Source organism: Eutrema salsugineum, unplaced genomic scaffold (genome assembly GCF_000478725.1).
Source record: "Eutrema salsugineum unplaced genomic scaffold, Eutsalg1_0 scaffold_6, whole genome shotgun sequence".
NCBI lineage: Eukaryota > Viridiplantae > Streptophyta > Magnoliopsida > Brassicales > Brassicaceae > Eutrema > Eutrema salsugineum.
Window position 1 is genome coordinate 2202344 of NW_006256547.1, and position 20530 is coordinate 2222873.

Here is a 20530-nt window from a genome sequence, read left to right on the forward strand (position 1 = left end):
TTTGGTTAAACTGCAATGTGTATTTATTAGGTTTAAAACGCTTGTTTGGCACTGCATGGTTTGTTTCGGTGGTTTGTCCCTATCTATAAATTGAGGACTGTCTTGTCATGGACCGTTTCGCATTTGAATTGTCGTTGTTACAACACCACCGCAGTTACTACTTACTGCTGTGGCAATTCATTAGCATGTTGTTCAACACTTGCTCTTTTTTTTTTTGTGATTCTCTACATTCTAAATAAATACGAGAACCATGAAAAGAGGAAACTATATGTCTATCGTAGATTTGCAATTTTTAAAGAAAAACATTGAACCATTCTCATGATTAATATGGGTTTCATTTCAGGTGAACTCGTTTTGTGAAGCGGAAACTGAAAAAAACATATAATAAATAAATTGGCCGGTATCACTGCTTAAAACATTCTCACACAGTGATATGATGATGATAATATATAATCACAATTCATTAAAGCTATCCTAGAGGTTACAAGCCTATAATACACGACAGAAAAAAAAAAAAAAAAACTTGATAGGGTAACCTAAAAAGGATCAACCAATCAACCCCACAAATTATTCACGATTACAGGCAAAAAAGACTCCACATATGTATATCATAGATATCTGAAAAACATACTTAATACTATCGTGTAAGTATATAATATATAGCTTAATCAAATAATTCCCATTTGAATTTTGGATGGGCAGGTTTAACCGTTTTAGCCTCGGTGGTGGAAGTGGAATTGGAGTCAAAGTTTTCCCATGTCGTCGTTATGATCACCGGAGGAGCTGGGAAGGAGGCTATGCGTTTCCTCGACGTTTCCTCCTCAAACGTCACCAAATCTTGTTCTTTGTATTGTGGTTGTGTTTGCGGTTTCAGTTGCGTTTGCGGCTGCGTTGAATTCTTGATCTTCAACATGTCGAGTGCCTCAACGTACTTCTGTAATCTTTCCTCCTTCCGAACATTTCCAATCGAATCATTGAAAAATATCAAAACATATACTATTTTATGTTATAAAAGATTAAGAACAAGATTTGTATGTTAGATGAATCACATAGTAACAGAATAACTGGATAATTCTTAGCGAAATGATCTGAGCTGAATCAAAATATTGTAAAAGAATTATAAAACACTGAAAAGCTAATTTTAGTATATTACTCACGTTGCCGAAACAGTTATCAATATATGAAATCATAAAAATTTGATCGTATAAAATATTTTTAAAATAGCATAATCTAGTTTTCAAAACGTAAAAAACAAAGTCAAGTGGTATACTATCCGAAAACAAAAATTCAGCTAAATCGTGTGATGTGTGGAATAATATCGCAATTCCAAAATTTAGTGGTCGTAAATTAAAATGGCATTTTGCCGATACTTAAGCTAAATCAAGACATTTGATTGGTAACCTTGCAAAATATTTCTCCGAGTCATTAACCGTTAAAAAAAATCACTTTCCTAACCGCTATTCGAAAGATGATTGTAACATCACGAGATTACGCAGTTATAATTGAGATGCATAATGACGAAATGATTAGTTATAAATCGCGCCAAAAACTTTGTTTTTTTTTTTGTTGTATAATGAATTCTGTCGGTTCCAAAAACGGTATTTTGTAAGCAATCGAAACCATGTAAATTTAAGTACCTGAATCTTCTTCTTCAATCTAACGTCTCCATCGCCTAAGATCGCATCGAGCTTCACCAACTGATTCATCATCGTCTCCATCAAATTCTCCACATTCTTTTCTTCAACCTTGCCTCCTTTACCAATCACTGTATCAAAAGCCGACAGCTAAAGAAAACAAAAGTTTTATAATTTCAGTTTACGAGACAACACAAGAGTGTTTTGGTGAGAGAAAATTAAAAATTATGTTTTTTCCGTTACTTTTCCGGCAAGTCTATCGACTTCGAAGCTAATTTCGGAGATTGCTTTAATGGCTTTCTGTTTGGCGGCGATTTTCCTCAACTCTAGGAGACGTTTCTCCTGAGAAATAGGATCTTCTTTGAGAATAAGTTTCGAACGATCTTTGACACCAGAAAGATCAAGAAACATCTTCGAATCTCTTTCTTTGTCTTTGTATAGAATCATCATGTCTTGCTGATGGATTCCTGTCTCACCAGATAATATCTTCTTCAATTCCCCTGTTAAATTAAAGGGTAACAACCAAAGTCAAAAACAGAGCATATGAAATGTTTTTATTATTACTTTAGGGGAATTTTTGTTTGTTTCAGGGTTTACCAAAAGTAGATTGAGAGTTGATACTGATCTCGTGTTGGACCGACCCGTATCTGACCCGGACCCGAATGACACGTGTCACGTTGGAGGTATGATCCGTTCGTCTCTGTACAACCATTCCCCCAGGCCGGAGCTCCAGCTCACCGTCGCCGCCACCGGAAGTGCTCGCGGTTGTTCCAATTCTCATTTGCAACATTTTCTATTTGTCTGATAGAAAAAACTCCAAAATCAAAGATCTTAAATAAAGAAGAAAAAGAAGCTAGAGAAAGAGAGAAAAGAGAAGAGTGAAATGATGAGATGAACTTGATTTCTGAACACGATCAAAGAAGAAAGAAGAATGAATAATAAAGAAACGTCTGAACAAAGGGAAGTAAATTTACTTTGTTTCTTAATAATTAAATCTCCTATCTCTCTCTCTGCTCTCGTGGAAGAAGAAAGCTATAAGAGATCATAAAAGCAAAAGAAGAAAAAAAGTGAATAAACAAGTGACAGCTAATGTGATTGTTGTTATGTCTCATTATCAGTCCTCACAGACACATACATAATTTCTTATATAAAATGCGAAAATATAATATTTCGTAACCCCACATATTTAATTTGCTGATAAATAACGAAAAACTAATGTCCCCACACAGACATCATATAATTTTATTTATCATCTCTGGTTCTGTATAAGTCGTGTTCTACATTTCTAAGCACAGGTAATCCAATTGAAGCAACTGAAACAGTAACTTGCATCACACGTCAGCTCTCAGCTCCGACAAACTCTGCAACCTAAAGAAGTGAAAAAAAGGTCTCTCTCGCAGTCGCAGATCCAAATTGTCTCAAACTTTCGTCCGTATGTTGGTGTCCTCTCGCCAAGATTCGACCCATCCATAAGGACCTTGGCAGATCAAACACACGCGAACAGAGATTGTGTGTAACGGATGGAGTGTTTTAATTGTTTCTCTTATTTCTTGAATATTAGGGCCCTAAAGTGATGATTTAGTTCTAAAAATTGGGCTTTTGGTTTAAGCCCATTAAAGGAACTGTAAGAGCCAGGGCTTGATTTCATATGTTTTCCCTTCTGAAAAGCCCCTAAACTCTTTCCTTCTCTTTCTCTTTGCTTCTCCGGCACCGGCGAAAGGTGAAGGGAGCGAGAAGAATTACAGGCCACCATGGTAAGATCTTTGATTTTATCATGAATTCTGTAATTTCTGAAGATTCTTATGCTCTTAAGAGTTTTATTGATCTAATTTAAGGTATTTGGCTTTGTTTTATTGTTTCGTTATTCTCTACTTTAGGTGAGTACTCGCAAGAACCCGACAATTCGACCAAGTGTAATGCTACGTTTCAAAGTTCATCGCTTTCTTATGAGTCCATGTCCCTGTATATTTTTTAATCTTCCTGGATTAATTTTTTTCTACTGATTTCGCAGCTTGCAAGGCTAGAGGTGCTGATCTCAGGGTTCATTTCAAGGTGTTTATTTATCCCTTCTTTTCTGCTTCTGATGTGATAGCTAGAAATGTTGGAATTTAGCATCTCAAAGTGTGACACTTTTATTACTCCATGTATAATCTCTCAGTTTATTTAAGTTTTGTGATTAAAAAAAAAAGAAGTGTGGTATTCTTTTGATTTTAGATATTTTGGAGTAAATTATTGTTTGTTCGAAACCTTAAGAAAACATATTTGATTTGCTGGTCCTCATTGTTGTCATAAGGCGAGTTGCGGTCTAAAGAGTCTTGAAAGTTCAATTTTTGTTGCCAGTTTCTGTGAATAAGATCCAAATTCCAAATTCGTCTCAGTTCATTTGTCTATTTGCCGGTTACTGAATCTCAATTGTGTTTTATATTCGAACAGAACACTAGAGAAACAGCGCACGCCATCAGGAAGTTGCCATTGTTGAAGGCAAAAAGATACCTTGAAGATGTTATAGCTCACAAGCAAGCAATACCCTTCACACGTTTTTGCCGTGGTGTGGGACGAACAGCTCAAGCTAAAAACAGGCATTCTTATGGTCAAGGTCGCTGGCCCGCCAAGTCTGCGAATTTCATTCTTGACTTGCTCAAGAACGCCGAGAGCAATGCTGAGGTATGTGAAACAATCAAACATTATAGGAAAAGAGAAACCCTTCTGGGAGCAACTGTTGACTCTTAGTCAAACTATTTTAGGTGAAAGGTTTGGATGTAGATGCTCTCTTCATATCTCACATACAAGTGAACCAAGCACAGAAGCAAAGGCGTAGGACTTACCGTGCTCATGGAAGAATCAACCGTATGCTCCTTAAACAACCATATAGTTTTACACTCTTAGACAGTCTTTCCTTTGCTCTGTTGAAAAACAAGTTATCATCTTTTGTTTTGCAGCTTACATGTCAAACCCATGCCACATTGAGCTAATCCTGTCAGAGAAAGAGGAGCCAGTGAAGAAAGATGTAAGTTTCCATTTTTATTTATTTAGTGTTTTTCATCTACCTTTCGTCTTAATACAGTGGTCTCATTTGATTGCTGTTTCTTGAATTTACAGCCTGAGACGCAATTGGCTGCGAGCAACAAGTCAAAGAGATCGTCTGCTTAAATTTTGAACTGAGTGTAAGGTGTTTCATTGTTCGTTTAGGCACTTGTACTCTAGCCTTGTCATGTGATTGAGGAACCCTAATTAAAATTCTTGGATTCTCCTTAGTAGAGATTTTTTTGTGTCTTCCCTCCACAATTGGATCGTGTACGTTACGAATTATTTTGGGGGTTAGATTGTCAAAGTGAGTAGTATTGGGGTAAATCCGTTTTTTTTTGGGTGAATAAGTGCTCAAAGCAAAAAAAAAACCGGGTATTTGTCGTAGCCCACTCATTTACAGCTGCAATCATTTGGTACAGTTATTACCAAAAAAAATCGAAGAAAAATTATGGATTTTATTTGGTCAATGACCAACAGAATGTATTTGAATCTACGTGCGTCGCAGAAGATCCCGCCTCTCAATCGGACGATCACAAATAAAAACTACCTTTATTGATCATAAGGTCATACCTTATCCACGTAACCATAAGATCTAAAGGTTAGCAATCGATCAAAGGCTACTTGTTATTACAGAGTCCACACGTGTCAGTATTGACCAACAGGTAAATAAAATGTACTTGTAATATTAGGTGATGGTCACCGGGCAAGCCGGTCATTTGTGGCTCTGCGATTTCCACTAAGTATATAACGCGGCCTCAAGAACCTACTACAGCTCTCCTTTTTCTCTCTCAAAAAGTATTTCCCCATATATTGCATCAAATAAATCTCTTTTTCTTTTTTATAGTAATTCCAGCTTGAAATTTCGAAGCAGTTTTTATATTTCTTTTTTCTTTTAAGAAAGAAACTCCCTTTCATTAATTCTCTTCTTCCTCTTTCTGTTTTCGATTCGGTTGGGTTTAGTTTGATATATCTAGTCGTGATTTTACTTTGTTCTTCTATGCTGATCGAAGCTCCACTACACAGTTCTTGGTATGTTGTATCTGCCTTCTTTTGATGCTTTTCATTTGTATTTTTATTCGTTGAGTAATTTCTGTGATTTTTTGTTCTCTTCTCTATTGCTCTTAGTTTCTGATTTAGCTCACCGGATTATATGTGTTTTCTTTTTTTGCTGTTTAAGGATGGGTGGGTTCAGTTTCTGGGTTTAGTTTTTGTGATGTAAATGAACTTACAAAAGTTAGGGTTTTTGATTTCTGTTCGGGTTTGTGATCCTTTCGTAATGCGAGAAATTCATGTTTTCCAGGATGGGTAAAAGTTGATTCTTTAGCTATTTCTATGGGCTTAATAAAGCTTTAGTTACCTCAGTGGTGTTGTGTAAAAGTTGGGATTTTTAATTCAGAATTGGAGTTGAATGACTCTATTTTCTCTTACTAGAGCGCCAGATTCGAGTGTATGTTGCGATAGAAGACAATGTTCTTGATCTGATTTCATCTATAACTATATTATGTTGCAGATATCTCCAGTAAAGGTGGGACATTTGTGTCGCATTTGGGAGTAAACTGGCTTCAAACTAACTTGGGACCTAACCTTGATGGCTGGTGGAATAACCCCATCTTCTTCAACCTCTGGGATTTTCTTCCAAGGCGATGATGAATCCCAAGGTTTCATGAACTCTCACTTCACTTCCTCTTATGGGAATTCATCTAACTCCGTCCCTGGATGTGGACCTGGCTATCATAATCTCAGTATGGTTTCTGGGGAGATGCACAATCCGGCTATGATGAGCGTCTCAACCCCTGGTCCAAGCGCAGGAGCCAGTTCTCTTGTGACAGATGCTAATTCAGGGCTCTCTGGAGGCGGTCCTCATCTGCAGCGTAGTGCCAGCATCAATAACGAGTCGTATATGCGTTTGCCGGCATCACCAATGTCATTCTCCTCTAACAATATCACCATTTCTGGATCATCTGTTGTTGACGGGTCGACTGTTGTGCAAAGGGGCTCTCATCATGATCAGAGTGTTCAGCGAGGAGGCTCAAGTGCTACATCACTGCCCACGTCTCAAACTAATCAAATCCCGCTTTCCATGGGTCGTCGTGCTTCTGAATCATTCTTTCAGGACCCAAACAATCTAACACAAGCACGGAAAAAACCTCGACTAGACTCAAAACAGGATGATGCTCTGCAGCAGCAGATTTTACGTCAGTGGCTTCAGAGACAGGAAATGTTGCAGCAGCAGCAACAGCAGCAACAACAACAAGGCCAGAACCCACAGTTCCAGCTCTTGCTTCAGCAACAAAAGCTTAGGCAACAGCAACAGTATATCCAGTCCCTCCCACCATTGCAGCGGGTTCAGCTGCAGCAGCAGCAACAGGTGCAGCAACAGCAACAGTTGCAGCAGCAGCACCAACAGCAACAGTTGCAACAGCAAGGAATGCAGCTCCAACTATCTGGTGGGCAACGACCTTATGATAATAGCGTCTGTGCACGAAGATTAATGCAGTACCTATATCATCAGCGGCAAAGGCCTTCTGTGAGTATACATGCATTCCTCAGGATTTTTGTTCTATGTGTATACTAGAAACAAAGCTCTTGACAGGTTCCAGTTGCTGATTTTGTAGGAGAGCAGTATTGTTTATTGGAGGAAATTTGTGACGGAGTATTTTTCTCCCCGTGCAAAGAAAAGATGGTGTCTCTCTCATTACGATAATGTTGGCCATAACGCGCTTGGTGTTTCTCCTCACGCAGCCACGGTTTGTCTCCCCACCTTTTTTTTTCCGGTTTGTGCTTGTTTATACTCCAAAAAACGTGAATAAGACAGTATATAGATGTATGTGAGTTTACAAGTGTATCATAGTTTGCAACTCTTTACATATTGATCTTCTTTGCTTATTATATTCGGGTCTTACAGTGTAACTATCATATGATATTAGCGTAATCCAAACTTATTCGTGTTGTATTTCTTTTTGCGTTTTTGCAGGATGAATGGCAGTGTGATCTTTGTGGTTCTAAATCGGGAAGAGGATTTGGTAAGTTACAAGAATTTGTAACATTGTACTTATCCCCTGATTAAGAAGAGGGAAAATATAAAAAAAAATGTTTATGGTAGTGAGAAATCTTCTCTTAGTAAGTTTTTCTTATGAATTCTGCAGAAGCAACTTTTGATGTCTTGCCAAGGCTTAACGAAATCAAATTTGCTAGTGGTGTACTTGACGAGCTTCTTTATCTGGGTGTGCCGTCTGAACGCCGGTTCGCTTCTGGAATTATGATGTTAGAATATCCCAAAGCAGTGCAGGAGAGTGTGTATGAACATATCCGTGTTGTTCGTGAAGGCCACCTTCGGATTATATTCTCCCAAGAGCTTAAGGTTGGTTCAACGAGCTTTTGATTCCAATACTACTATTCTTCATTTTATGGATTAGAAGAGTAGTTTAGGCTTATCCTTTATGCTTTTCACCAGATTCTCTCATGGGAGTTCTGTACTCGTCGACATGAAGAGCTACTTCCTCGCCGCCTTGTAGCCCCACAGGTAACATTCGTTTTTTTTCATTGGCAATTCTTTGAAGCTCAATTTGGAATGCATGGTCCTGAGATTTTGGAATGTCTTGTCTCGCAGGTGAACCAATTGCTTCAGGTTGCTGAGAAATGCCAGAGCACAATCGATCAAAGTGGATCAGATGGAATTCATCAGCAGGATTTGCAAGCCAATAGCAACATGTGAGTCGATCATTCTAGAGTACTTCTACCTTTCTTTCTTTTCTTTTTTTTTTTCTTTCAATCAATACTATTTCATTATCTCTTGCATCTTCTTCGGTGATCAGGTAAGCTTTCTTCACCTATGCAATGAAAATTAAAGCAATTGCAAAAAAGGATATGTTGATAGATGCCTAAGTCTTTTTTTCTCCAGGGTCATGGCTGCTGGACGTCAACTAGCGAAAAGCTTGGAGTCACATTCACTCAATGACTTGGGCTTCTCCAAACGATATGTTCGATGTTTGCAGGTATCTGTCTGCTTACTTCCCCTAATTTCTCTGCATCATCCTCGTGGCTTCTCTCCTCCTTTCTGTTAAACTGTTGTTTTTTTTTTAATACTTAATTATTACAGATTTCTGAGGTTGTCAGCAGCATGAAAGATATGATTGACTTCTGTCGTGACCAGAAAGTTGGTCCGATAGGTAATTTCCATAGATAAACCCCGGAGCTTCCCTGTGATTTTTCTATTAAAGCGTCTTTTTTTTGTGCTTAGAAAAGCTTTTCTGTCTTTTACATCTGCAGAGGCTTTGAAGAGCTATCCATATCAAATGAAGACAGGTAAATTGCAGATGCAAGAGATGGAGCAAATAGCAAATGCTGCTCGAGGACTTCCTCCTGATAGGAACAGTCTCAACAAGCTAATGGCCTTGCGCAATTCCGGGATACACCTGCCGATGAGCAATATGAGCGGTCAAGGATCTCTTCCCGGCGGCGGCTTTGCGCTTACCAACTACCAGACCATGCTAATGAAACAGAATCATCTGAGCTCTGAGCCAACCAACGCCACAATCCAACAAGAAGCATCAAGAAACCCGAGCCCGACAATGAGCTATCAAGGAACTACTAGTCCTTTGTTGCCTGGTTTTGTGCAGAGCCCATCAATCAGCGGTGTCACTTCCCATCTGTCTCCTCAGCGGCAAATGCCAAGTCCCAGTTATAACAGCTCGCCGCAGCAATACCGCCAACATCCTTCGTGTAGTAACAGTAACCAAACATTGGAACAACAGATGATTCACCAAATATGGCAACAGATGGCAAACAGCAATGGAGGCTCCGGGCAACAACAACAACAACAAACGTCACTTTCTAGTCAGAACATGAATTGCAACGTCAACATGGGAAGAAGCAGAACGGATTATGGGCTCACAGGGGAGACACCAAGCACCTCCAACAGAATCAGAGGGATTAAGGGTTTAGACCAGAGCCAAAACCAGGAAGGGATGGTCTCTAACACCAGAGGCGGACTCATCATGCCTAATGATACTGGGTCAAGTGACACCTCTTACATTTTTAATGTTCATGTTTAACCTTTTGTAATATAACATAGCCGTAGTATGTTTCCTTGTATTGTACCTGATCTTTGTTAAACTTCTAATAGATAAGATTTTCCTTTAATGAAGAAAAAAGATTCAGGGTAATATACTTTTCATCTTCATTCATATCACTAGACCGACCTATGACGGTCTGGTACACAATAGCTGTGGTCATATTATATATAGTCACATTCAGGTCCGTTCGGTCATACAAAAAAGGAAAAGGAGTTTGATACTTATCGTGGATTTAGACATCTGGTTATGAACAAAAAAAAAACTTTAATTTTCATTGTTATTATTTCATGTTTTAGCTTTTCTCATGTAAATCTTATGAAGTAACTAGACCATGTTGCCATGCAAAACGTCTCTCAAAAATACACACTCGAACACTATATAAATATACATATATAACTGTGGTATCTAAAACCATATATAGACAAAGCTACATCAAATATACACATTGAAAATAAAAAATGGAATCGTTCAAGTCTTTTGCGGCGTTTCTCGGTGTCCTGTTTCTAGCCATAACAGCTATAGAAACCGGACCAGTGGTTCGAGCCCAAGAATGTGGCAACGATCTGGCAAATGTACAGGTGTGCGCAGCAATGGTTCTGCCCGGTTCAGGCAGCCCGAGTTCTGAGTGTTGTGTCGCTCTCCAATCTACTAACAAAGATTGTCTCTGCAACGCTCTCCGTGCAGCCACCTCTCTTCCTTCGCTTTGTAATCTTCCTCCTGTCAATTGTGGTACGGTTTTGTTTCTTTTTTAAAAAATATTTGGCACGTTCTCAGATCATGATAAGTTTTTAATTTGGACCAAAAAAAAATCTCATACAGAGTTAGAGTTTATCTATACCAAATATTAAGAGTTAGATTAGACTTTTATATAATTAAAGATCATCTATTCGATTTTATACAAAATACCAAAAAAACATGGCCAAACCAAACCAAACTTTGGGGAAGAGAAAAACGTCCATACCAAAAGACTTAAAACTAAGATTCGATGAACTGCGGTCTGAGAAGTAAAAGTCCAAAATTTGTCAGGCTATCGAATACTACAACTTTTTTCAAGTTAACTTAGCCAATGTGTTTCTTAACTGATATATTGATAGATAGGCTTGTATTTCATTTTAATGGTTTTTTTTTTTGTGTGTGTGTGTGGTATATGCAATGCAGGTGTAAATGTTTGATTTAGCTAAGAGCTAGCTAGTCACTTCCGAGATGATCCAGGGAAATGGAAGAAATCAAGAATAATGAGAAACATTCTCTTTTCAATTTATGTTTTTCTATCTTCTATCGTTTTTATAGTCATGTTCTGGTAATCTTGCTTCGATATTTATATACTACTGTAATAATTAAAGCTAAACTAATTATGAGAATAAAAACTTTCATTGACTGTTACAGTGAACAAAACAAAGTCTTTTGATCGTGTATGTAAGTTTAATTATCGGAAGCAATTACATTAGTGGCTTGCTTAGTATGCATGGGAATTTATGTAAGTGCATATTGATGGTTGTTAACAAGATAATTATGTGGGTTTTAAATGCTCGAAAAATTATAAATTGCACCTGCCACTAACGCTGATTGCTGATTACGACACCAGGACTGCATTTATTAGGGCTATTATATAGAGAGTATAGACGATCGTTATCATAGCTAGTTTAATTTGGAATATTCCCTATTACTTTCCTTTTAGTAGTAGACTTACTTCTAAGCTGCACCCTATAAACTGACTAATTAAAGTATACCTAAACAACTGAAATAGACGAATAAACGAGGGCACAGAGAAACTAAAAAACTTTCAAAATTGAGTTAATTTGGTGATTAACCACTCATTTTTTACGTTATTAATACTGAGAGGATGAACTCTAAGTCCTGATTACAAATTTACAATATGTTGATGCAACGGATGATTTGGCAAGAAGGGCTAGGAGCACAGTAAACTTAAAAGCTTGTCTGTATCTCTTGGAGCACACTAGGTAGTAGGTTAAGGTACAACCCATGTATCAACTTCGTGTACTTCGTCTTGTGTCATAAATCCTTAATGCAAATAGAAGTTTGAATATGCTAATGCCACCACACTAACAAGTTAATATACGCATAATATGGTCTGTCAAAAAAGAAAACACCAACATCCACAAACACACAAAAATGAGACAAATCTGGTTTAAAATATATACTCTCTACATAACTGTAAAGTTTGCAGTCATTGGAGGAAAAGAGAAGGCCTAGAAAAAGCTGCAGATTGTGCAGAAGTCGCAGACACTACTACTCTGCAGTGAATTTATGGGCTTCAAAGAATGACACGTCGTCTTTCCCAATTATTCTCTCCTTTTTTTATTTGTTGTACTCTATTTAATTGAAATATCCCCTAATAGACTACTAATATTCACATTAACAAAATAATAATTCGAAAAATGACGTTGTTAATGTTAAAGGTTTGAACCGAACCACAACTACAGATTTGGTACGGTTAGGAGTAGTCAGGCCCATTGACTTTAACCGACGCTACCTAAGGTCAAGCAAAGCAAACGCGTGTAGAAAACAAGTAACAGTCAGGCGCGTGGAAGCGTACTCTTCAATCTAGTATAAAAGCCGTTTATAAGCTCAGCTTCTTCCATAGTTTATGTTTTTTTTCTTCTTAATCAGCAATTAAATGAAGTGTGGTCTTACTGGAGAAATCTCCGATAAACTCTCACCAAAATCTCCGGCGATTTCCCGACGATGAAAGATGGGCTTTTTCGGGAGACTTTTCGGGAGTAAGAAGCAGGATAAATCGGCTCCGTCGAGTGACAGACGGAGATGGAGCTTCACCACAAGATCCTCTAATCCAGCGTCTTCGAAATCCACCAAGAAACGTTCTTATCCGACGAAGGCAGCGTCGTCGGTGGAGGAGGAAAACGCCGACAAACATGCGATAGCAGTGGCGGCTGCGACCGCCGCGGTGGCGGAGGCTGCTCTAGCTGCTGCTCATGCTGCGGCGGAAGTCGTTAGACTCACCAGCGGCACCGGCGGGAGAAACGGTGGTGGAGGCGGAGGGAGTAATCGCCGGTGGGCTCAGGAGTATCTCGCGGCGGTGAAGATTCAATCCTCTTTCCGTGGTTATCTGGTTAGTTCATTCATTTCTCACCACATAAAGTTTTGAATTTTCACTAATTCAAATTTTTTTTTGAAACTCGAAACTGTTCTTTCCTTAGTTAATCTCACGACAAATAAAATTTCCCTAAATTCTCTTAGCTAGTGTGAATTAGCTGTAATCTGTTTTTTTTTTTTTTGGTTTTCTCATTTCCAAATTCAAATTTTTTGTTTTTTCTACTGAAATTTTTGAAAATGGAAACAATGGGCGTAATTTGTTTTGTTTTGGGGGGGCTTGGTCCCAACGAAACAGAGCTGTTCAAAAAAAAAAAAAAAGGTCCCAACGAAACAGAGTATAGAAGAAGACAAAGAAATGTGAAACGAAGAAGATTCTTTGGAAACTTGATACACTCTGCCGACACTATTTCTAGTGGTTGTGAATAGTTATAATTTATTTAGCCAACTTCTTCCCAAAAATATCAAATTTTAATCACTCAAATTTTCCTATTCAAGGATCTGATCAGGATATAGCTTTTTAGATTTTTGAAATAAAACTTACATTACTCTTGGTGATAATCATTGATTTTAGTTGTATGAAGCCACCTTCTTTTTACCCTTATACTGATCTTTTTTAAATTCTAAATCTATAAAAAATAAATAACACTGATTAGTATTTCTCACATGGGTTCTTTTGCTTTAGGAGCAACTTTATTCTTTAAAGTTGAATTCTTTAACCCAAAAAATCTGTTAAAATTGCATTTTTTTATTTTCCCTTTACTTGTAAAGGTTTGTTTTTTAACCATACTTTTCTAAGCTCCTATGATCCTATCGGTAAATAGTTTATCAATAAATGGCTCGTAACACCGACTTGGAGATTCTCTGATTCGAGTTAAGTTTGTATGTGATTTCCAAGATCTAAGGTTCTAAAATCTCAACCAATGTGAAAAGAAGAACTCGTGTGTGTGTGTGTGTACATTTGACCTTGAGACATACTTTTGCAAATGGTGGGCTCTGTAATTACTAAATCTAGTTTTTGGTACAAGTGGAAGTGGTTGGGAAACTAAAAGCAAAATAGAATAATCTCACTAACTACAATTCCCTTTATTCACCATTTTTCTTTCCTTTTTTCTTTAGGTTTTAAATTAGCTGGCCAAACGATGATCATGTCTTCAACAAATCATTAAACTCGCCTTGTCTTTGTTTTTCACTTTCAAGCAAACTCAATTTTAAATTATTAGTGGAGCCCATTTCTACTTAAAATTGAATTTTCACTTTCTATTGGCTATAGAAGACAATAAATGGGCCTTATGGCCTCTATTGCTTCAACCGCGATTTCTGCGTTTCCTTTTGCGTGTTGTAAGTTAAATCGCGTGTTAAATTTGGCGTTTACGTTTACAACTAACAAAAGATATTTGATTGAAATGCTTACACTAAACGCAATCGCAGACAAATCATCAAAACGGATTAAGCATTTTCGTTTTTTTTTTTTGGGGGACAATGTGGAAAATTACAGGCGAGGAGAGCATTAAGAGCACTAAAGGCATTAGTGAAGCTTCAAGCCTTAGTGAGAGGACACATAGTGAGAAAACAAACTGCAGATATGTTTCGAAGGATGCAGACTCTGGTTCGTCTCCAATCTCAAGCTCGTGCTCGAGCCTCTCGTTCCTCTCACTCCTCTGCTTCATTCCACTCCTCAACCGCTCTCTTGTTCCCTTCTTCCTCTTCTTCTCCGCGTTCTCTCCACACGCGCTGCGTTTCAAACGCTGAAATCATCCCCATGGACCACCGTGGCTCCAAACGGTTAGATTGGCAAGCCGAGGAAGACGACAAGATCCTAGAGGTCGATACTTGGAAGCCTCATTATCATGCCAAACCGCTACGTTCAGACAGAAACAATGAGTCTCCGAGGAAAAGACAACAATCTCTGTTGGGTCCGAGAAGTACAGAGAACAGTCCTCAAGTTGGGTCTAGTGGTTCAAGAAGAAGAACCCCGTTTACGCCGACGACAAGAAGCGAGTATTCTTGGGGATGTAATAACTATTACTACTCGGGTTATCATCCGAATTACATGGCTAACACGGAGTCTTACAAAGCTAAAGTCCGGTCACAGAGCGCACCGAAACAGAGGCTTGAGGTGTCTAATGAGACCAGTGGCTACAAGAGATCTGTTCAGGGACAGTATTATTACTACACGGCGGTTGCAGAGCAGAGTATGGATGGTGGAAGCCCCGGTTACTACGGAGGAGGAGGAGGAGTTTCTGATCGATTGAATCGGAACCAAAGCGACAAATCAAGGATGCGTTCTTCGTTTCTTGTTTAGATTTATGGTTTTCTCTCTTTGGTTAGTTTTTTTTTTTCCTTATTTTTTTTGTGAGTTTGTGAAAATTTCCAGGAGAAAAGAAAAAGAGTATAACATTGTATGTGTAAATTGTTTTTAACAAGTTTCGATTGCTTGCAAGAGAAGAAACAAAATTCTGTTTATATCTTTGTTGATTGTAAGTGTTCAATCAAAGAAGATACATCAAACTTACTCGATCCAAGTTAACTTGGAAAGAAAAAAGAAAAAACTGAGATGAATTTTGATATGGGTTACTGAATTTTTCAAGACGAGAGTTATGGGTTTAATACATCGCGTTTAGGATAAAGAGGAATTATTTCTTGCTTGGACTAACCGAAACTCAGAGAGATTAAACAAACTCTCATACTGTGCTAAATTTGATCCATAAGTGATAACGACGTCGTTCTGGAATCCAGCTGAGCCTTCAAAGTCTCTTTGCCCTTTTGAAAGATTTTAGTGCCTTCTTCATTGTATGCTAAAAAAGGGAAAACAAATTAGTCATAAAGGAATCTTGTTATAAAACAGAGAGATTGGAGAGAAAGAGAGAGGGTTGATCTATATCACATACAAGTTGCAATCGGTGTTAGGGTCGATGGTGAAGCCCAAAACAACGCCGCAGAAGCCAGACAAGGTAGAAATGGCGGTGGCGTTTGAACTATAGACATTAATGAGAGCCATGAAGCAATTACAGAGCCACCGTCTCTTCTCCGACGAATCAGAGTAAGTCCCGAGCACCGTCATCGCGTCGCAGCAGCTCGAACCGGGTATCGGATCCGGGTACCCGTAATTCACAAACTCCGTGCACGATGAAATCAACGTTCCAACCGCCGCACAGTCCGCCGCGTTTTCAATGGTCGCTGAACATATCGCCTGCAGAAATATGAAGAAAGAGATCACCACCGGAGAGAATGGTGTCGTCATATTTTTCAATTAATTTAATAGGATAATAGGTACTTTATTTGCCCAAACTAGCTAAGCTAGGACGCTTTTGATTGTTGTACAAGCTAGGTTTATAGACAACACACACACAAAGGCGAAGGCTTATTTTCGTTTTTCTGTGTGTGTTTAAAGTTGGTTTGCCAATAGATGTTGTGTGAACGCAAATTGATGGGCCACTGAAGTATCAGTAATGGGCCATAAATGGCTCATTAGCGGTCCTTCTATGGCTCATTACGGTCCTTCTATGGTCCATTAGCGATCCTTCAAAGGCCCATTTAATGGCCGATTACTGATCCTTCAAAGACCCATTACCGATCTTTCAATGGCCCATTATTGATCCTTCAAAGGCCCATTAATGGCCATTACCGATCATTCAATAGCCCATTAGTAACTCATTTTGAGCTTTTCAACGGCTCATTATCGGCCCATTAGTGACCTTTAATGACCCACTAATGGCCTGGTTTATGTTCATATTCGACCCATTAATTGCCTTTTTAATGATCCGTTAGTGGTTCCTTTATGACCCATTAATAGCCCAGTAGTGATCCTTTTATGATCCTTAGTAATCCTTTTATGGCCCATTAGTGATTCATTAGTGGCCCATTAGCGATACATTATTGACGCATTAGTGATCCATTAGTGAATTCGGTCCGGTTTTGAACCAATCCCAAATTAAAAACCGGTTAAACTAAAACCCTTAATTTCACTTCCAATCATACACACTCGCGCAACCCAATTCATCGTCATTTTTCTCCGTTTTTGTTTCGCCGTATTCCATAATCGTCTCTTCTCACCGTCACCGTATTCTTCTTCCATAGCCAGGTTTATTTCTGCTGATTCTCTGTTCGGTCAAGTAGGCTTTTTATTTATTCTATTGTTACTCTGCTAAGATTGATTATTCGTACTGTTTGTCATTCCCAAGCTCAGATTTGGATATATATGTTTAAATGTGTGAGTTGACGCTGTTATGCAATCTCTCTACTTTCCAATCTAGTTTCGTTCCCAGTTTATCTATGTCCTCTTCAATCTTGTAATTTTCTCGTCTATGAGAATTCTCCATTTGGAATCGCTATTATTCTGCTATTCATTTTTTCTAAATGAAAACTTGATTTCGTGTGCTTTTTAGTTGTTAAATAAGAATTAAGAAGAAGATTTTTTAAAAGAATCCATTTTAGTAAGATCTATGTCAAAAGCTTTACTCTTTGATCTGAAGATCACATATCTCCCATTCGCCTGTGACCAAAATTACATCTTCACCAATCAGCAAAATCGTTGGCTATTAACTTTTACTTACTTCTGCAGGATCTTGTTTAGATTCTGCAATGGCTTTCAGGAGAGCCTTATCTATAAGGTCCACACTTATCGGTCGACGGAAGCAGCTAGCCTATCATATTATCCCTCGTGAGAATGATCATGAAGAGGATTCATTCACATCTCAAAGAAGTTACCATAGCTTACTTCACCAAAGATCCTCTATCAACTCAGATTTCTCCCAAATTTCGGGAGGAGGCTTACATGTGCCTCTGGGGGCTCCTACGTCTGCTTTTGCTTTCTACCGTTATATGTCAAGTGCACATGGTGTCGGTTCAGATAAGATTGGTGTGATGTCTGACATCGCAGAAGTCATAACCGACTCGACATTGCAAGATGCCCCAGCTCAGGTTGCTGCTGCTGTCAGTGAAGTTTCACTTGCTGCTAGTGAATCTTTCTTGCCTATCGCCGCCCTTCAGCATTGCATTGATATGGTGCATTCATTCACAGGTTTTGAGTGGTAAGAAACTTGAAAGTTTGTTTTTTGATCTTAAGTATACATCACATGTTAGCTGAATACTCCTGTCTAGTATTTCATTGCTGGCACGCCATGAATTGCATCCAGTTTGTTCAATGTTAGCATAGCAGCTAGTTTGCATTTCTTTAAATCACTGTGCTGTTACACAACGAATACCTCACGCTTCTCTAACTCAGAATGAAGAATCTAGATTAGATAGAATATTTGTTGTTGATGTTGTTTTCCATTGGCTCCTTATCTCATTATCCTCTATGACCTTTGTGTTGAATAATGTTTAAGAAGAGGTCTAGCAATCAGGGGTAGTCTCTTTATAAATGCAAAATCTGGATATATATATATGAGTCAAATCTGAAAAAGGATCTGGATTAAGATATTATTGTTTCCTTATATCCTTTTCATGATATTAACAGGTGGGCATCCATTGTTGTAGCAACAATTTTGATCCGATCGTCAACAGTTCCTCTCTTGATTAAACAAATGAAAGACACTACAAAGTTATCGGTATGTGTACTCCTTCTTTTGCAACTTGGAGACCATTTAGAATGTAGCATCTTTTCCCCTTTCTCTTGTTCCATCGATGCAAGATATTTGATAGCTACCGTCAACACTGGAATGTTACATGTGGATATAGTTACTGTATAGAATAGAAAGTTGAGATCCACATCATTGTCGTCAGTAACACAAGTCTGCATTAATCATAAACTACTATAAAAGAGGTACTTATGGACGTCATGAGAAAATTCCTACTTTTTAAGTATTACATTTTCTTCTTGCTTCTTGAGTTTTTACATTTCGGGTTATGAATCTAAATATGACATATGAAAGGAAAGCATATCTCAATGCGCATTTAAAATTTGTTGTCATTTATATTTCGTTTTTTTTTTCTGTCCTGTGCCGCATCCATCAGTAGTCTGTTCTATGATCATGCAGCTGATGAGGCCGCGATTAGAGTCCATCCGGGAGGAAATGCAAAATAAGGTACGCTAAGTTTCTTATCACCAGCCATACATCATGTACTTCATCCTCACTTTTGCTATTCTGCTAATAGCTTTCGCACTGACTACATGTCCCTCATTCTTTGTCTTTATGTTTCTTTTGATTTTCTCCATTTCCTTTCTCAGGGAATGGACCCCGTTACGATGGCAGAAGGTCAAAAAAAGATGAAGAATTTGTTCAAAGAGTAAGCTGCTTTTAAATTTAGAGTAAATGAGATAGATTTGTGACAGAATCCAAACCATAAACTCGAATTCGTGTACTAAAACGAGTGCTCTATATGTCATTTCATAACTTGTCTGTTCTAACGGCTATTGTAGTGGCCGAGAACCATATGACCTTGAGTATATTTTTTAGATTTGTCCACATGACAGTACACTGTGTTTATAATTTACAGATATGGTGTCACTCCATTCACCCCAATGAAAGGGATGTTTATTCAGGGACCTCTGTTCATCTGCTTTTTCCTTGCTGTAAGACCTTTTAATCTTTAAGATGCCTTTTGGCTGTGTTGTTTGATATAGCCTTTTCGTCTCAGTCAGTTACTTTTCTTCCCCCAGATTCGAAATATGGCAGAGAAAGTACCTTCATTCCAAACCGGAGGTGCATTATGGTTTACCGATCTTACAACCCCTGACAGCTTATACATCTTACCGGTTATAACAGCATTGACATTCTTAATAACCGTTGAGGTACAGTTTCTGCTAAACTTTTAAAAAGTTGGACATCTTCAACATTTGTCAGACTTACTAAGTTTAGCTTGAATCCGTCGCCTCGCAGTGTAATGCACAAGAAGGCATGGAAGGGAATCCAATGGCAGGCACTGTAAAAAACGTTTGTCGGGGTTTTGCTCTACTCACAGTCCCAATGACAATGAGTTTTCCTCAGGTTATTATAGTTGATTGAAAAATCCCTAATATGTTAACGTATTTGCAATGGATTTTCTAACGTATTTGCAAAATAATGCAGGCCATATTTTGTTACTGGATCACATCCAATTTATTCTCTCTCATGTATGGACTTGGTAAGTGAGTGTGTGAGTGTGTAGTTAATATGCATACTTGTGGCTTAACAATAACAATGAATGGTTGACCTGGTGATGAATTGCAGTGATTAAGCGTCCTCGAGTGAAGAAGATGTTAAAAATACCTGATCTGCCTCCACCTCCTCCAGGTCAACAACCTTCCTTTGACCTGTTCTCAGCTCTCAAGAAATTGAAAACCATGACACAGGACCATACACAGAACCAGACACAACCACCTTCCACAGTAAACCCGAGGATCTCTTCAGCATCGTTGAGTCCTGTTAGTAAGAGGCTCAAGGCTTTGGAGAGTCAAGTTAAGGGCAGGAAGAAGAACAGCAGCAAGAAGAAATGATTTTTTATTTTGTGATACTTTTTGTTGGTAGAGGAAAAAATAATAAAAGCTTTTTGAGTCGAAAGTGTGAACCAATAATACTACACAGATATTTTTTTTTCTCATTGATGAAACTATCCCGAGAGCCAGATATAGAGCTGTAGGCAGCTTGAAATTATATATATGTTTTCTTGATTATTTAATTAAACGATATTGTAAGTTTTTTTTTATCAATTGGAAAGTAAGATTGCTTTATAGAAACTTCATATCTTCTTGGGTTAACATACAAAAACAACACACAGTCACACACCATTAATTTGGAC

At 38.2% G+C, this 20530-nt stretch overlaps 7 protein-coding genes across 8 annotated transcripts; 5 read left to right on the forward strand and 2 right to left on the reverse strand.

The window, feature by feature from the left end:
• Window positions 1–402: 402 nt before the first annotated feature.
• On the reverse strand, window positions 403–2644 carry LOC18013053 (BAG family molecular chaperone regulator 2). 2 transcript variants are annotated; one of them, XM_006394372.2, is made up of 4 exons: window positions 2232–2439; window positions 1878–2134; window positions 1638–1784; window positions 403–949 (listed from the first exon to the last, which is right to left on the reverse strand). In XM_006394372.2, exons 1-4 carry the CDS (start codon window positions 2422–2424, stop codon window positions 665–667), a joined length of 882 nt encoding a protein of 293 aa, XP_006394434.1. In that variant the 5' UTR covers window positions 2425–2439; the 3' UTR covers window positions 403–664. The 2 variants fall into 2 exon arrangements, 1 of the variants encoding a protein (XP_006394434.1); XR_002897643.1 differs by having other exon boundaries at window positions 861–949; window positions 1638–1765; window positions 2232–2644.
• A 665-nt stretch (window positions 2645–3309) lies between these two features.
• Window positions 3310–4976, forward strand: LOC18012408 (60S ribosomal protein L17-2; the record flags this gene model as incomplete). Its single annotated transcript, XM_006394373.2, has 7 exons — window positions 3310–3388; window positions 3512–3547; window positions 3646–3686; window positions 4068–4298; window positions 4379–4481; window positions 4574–4641; window positions 4734–4976. Coding segments are annotated over 7 exons (609 nt in total), but the record flags the coding sequence as incomplete, so codon positions are not given.
• A 459-nt stretch (window positions 4977–5435) lies between these two features.
• Window positions 5436–9809, forward strand: LOC18012409 (probable transcriptional regulator SLK2). Its single transcript, XM_006394374.2, has 10 exons — window positions 5436–5690; window positions 6172–7188; window positions 7277–7408; window positions 7636–7684; window positions 7808–8022; window positions 8116–8184; window positions 8272–8372; window positions 8563–8656; window positions 8761–8830; window positions 8931–9809. Exons 2-10 carry the CDS (start codon window positions 6250–6252, stop codon window positions 9713–9715), a joined length of 2454 nt encoding a protein of 817 aa, XP_006394436.1. The 5' UTR covers window positions 5436–5690; window positions 6172–6249; the 3' UTR covers window positions 9716–9809.
• Window positions 9810–10145: 336 nt separating this feature from the next.
• LOC18013505 (tapetum-specific protein A9) lies at window positions 10146–11079 on the forward strand. Its single transcript, XM_006394375.2, has 2 exons — window positions 10146–10465; window positions 10895–11079. Exons 1-2 carry the CDS (start codon window positions 10195–10197, stop codon window positions 10906–10908), a joined length of 285 nt encoding a protein of 94 aa, XP_006394437.1. The 5' UTR covers window positions 10146–10194; the 3' UTR covers window positions 10909–11079.
• Window positions 11080–12346: 1267 nt separating this feature from the next.
• LOC18012163 (protein IQ-DOMAIN 14) lies at window positions 12347–15274 on the forward strand. Its single transcript, XM_006394376.2, has 2 exons — window positions 12347–12827; window positions 14307–15274. The coding sequence occupies exons 1-2, from the start codon at window positions 12450–12452 to the stop codon at window positions 15111–15113; spliced, it is 1185 nt and encodes a 394-aa protein (XP_006394438.1). The 5' UTR covers window positions 12347–12449; the 3' UTR covers window positions 15114–15274.
• A 412-nt stretch (window positions 15275–15686) lies between these two features.
• LOC18012164 (putative non-specific lipid-transfer protein 14) lies at window positions 15687–16052 on the reverse strand. Its single transcript, XM_006394377.1, has one exon. It carries the CDS (start codon window positions 16050–16052, stop codon window positions 15687–15689), a length of 366 nt encoding a protein of 121 aa, XP_006394439.1.
• A 736-nt stretch (window positions 16053–16788) lies between these two features.
• LOC18012165 (mitochondrial inner membrane protein OXA1) lies at window positions 16789–20462 on the forward strand. Its single transcript, XM_006394378.2, has 10 exons — window positions 16789–16892; window positions 17373–17841; window positions 18270–18360; window positions 18790–18837; window positions 18981–19039; window positions 19250–19325; window positions 19413–19544; window positions 19633–19740; window positions 19822–19876; window positions 19963–20462. Exons 2-10 carry the CDS (start codon window positions 17393–17395, stop codon window positions 20226–20228), a joined length of 1284 nt encoding a protein of 427 aa, XP_006394440.1. The 5' UTR covers window positions 16789–16892; window positions 17373–17392; the 3' UTR covers window positions 20229–20462.
• Window positions 20463–20530: the final 68 nt, after the last annotated feature.

What these genes read in the sequence shown, in the direction of transcription:
- LOC18012163 (XM_006394376.2), top strand. Translation starts at nt 12,450, where the DNA reads ATGGGCTTTTTCGGGAGACTTTTCGGGAGTAAGAAGCAGGATAAATCG. An exon ending in CCTCTTTCCGTGGTTATCTG is followed by an intron (nt 12,828 to 14,306) that starts GTTAGTTCATTC and finishes GGAAAATTACAG; the next exon opens with GCGAGGAGAGCATTAAGAGC.
- LOC18012409 (XM_006394374.2), top strand. Translation starts at nt 6,250, where the DNA reads ATGGCTGGTGGAATAACCCCATCTTCTTCAACCTCTGGGATTTTCTTC. An exon ending in ATCAGCGGCAAAGGCCTTCT is followed by an intron (nt 7,189 to 7,276) that starts GTGAGTATACAT and finishes CTGATTTTGTAG; the next exon opens with GAGAGCAGTATTGTTTATTG. An exon ending in TATTCTCCCAAGAGCTTAAG is followed by an intron (nt 8,023 to 8,115) that starts GTTGGTTCAACG and finishes GCTTTTCACCAG; the next exon opens with ATTCTCTCATGGGAGTTCTG.
- LOC18013505 (XM_006394375.2), top strand. Translation starts at nt 10,195, where the DNA reads ATGGAATCGTTCAAGTCTTTTGCGGCGTTTCTCGGTGTCCTGTTTCTA.
- LOC18012165 (XM_006394378.2), top strand. Translation starts at nt 17,393, where the DNA reads ATGGCTTTCAGGAGAGCCTTATCTATAAGGTCCACACTTATCGGTCGA. An exon ending in ATGAAGAATTTGTTCAAAGA is followed by an intron (nt 19,040 to 19,249) that starts GTAAGCTGCTTT and finishes TATAATTTACAG; the next exon opens with ATATGGTGTCACTCCATTCA. An exon ending in CTCTCTCATGTATGGACTTG is followed by an intron (nt 19,877 to 19,962) that starts GTAAGTGAGTGT and finishes GATGAATTGCAG; the next exon opens with TGATTAAGCGTCCTCGAGTG.
- LOC18013053 (XM_006394372.2), bottom strand. Translation starts at nt 2,424, where the DNA reads ATGTTGCAAATGAGAATTGGAACAACCGCGAGCACTTCCGGTGGCGGC. An exon ending in TCGATAGACTTGCCGGAAAA is followed by an intron (nt 1,785 to 1,877) that starts GTAACGGAAAAA and finishes TGTTTTCTTTAG; the next exon opens with CTGTCGGCTTTTGATACAGT. An exon ending in GATTGAAGAAGAAGATTCAG is followed by an intron (nt 950 to 1,637) that starts GTACTTAAATTT and finishes AATGTTCGGAAG; the next exon opens with GAGGAAAGATTACAGAAGTA.
- LOC18012164 (XM_006394377.1), bottom strand. Translation starts at nt 16,052, where the DNA reads ATGACGACACCATTCTCTCCGGTGGTGATCTCTTTCTTCATATTTCTG.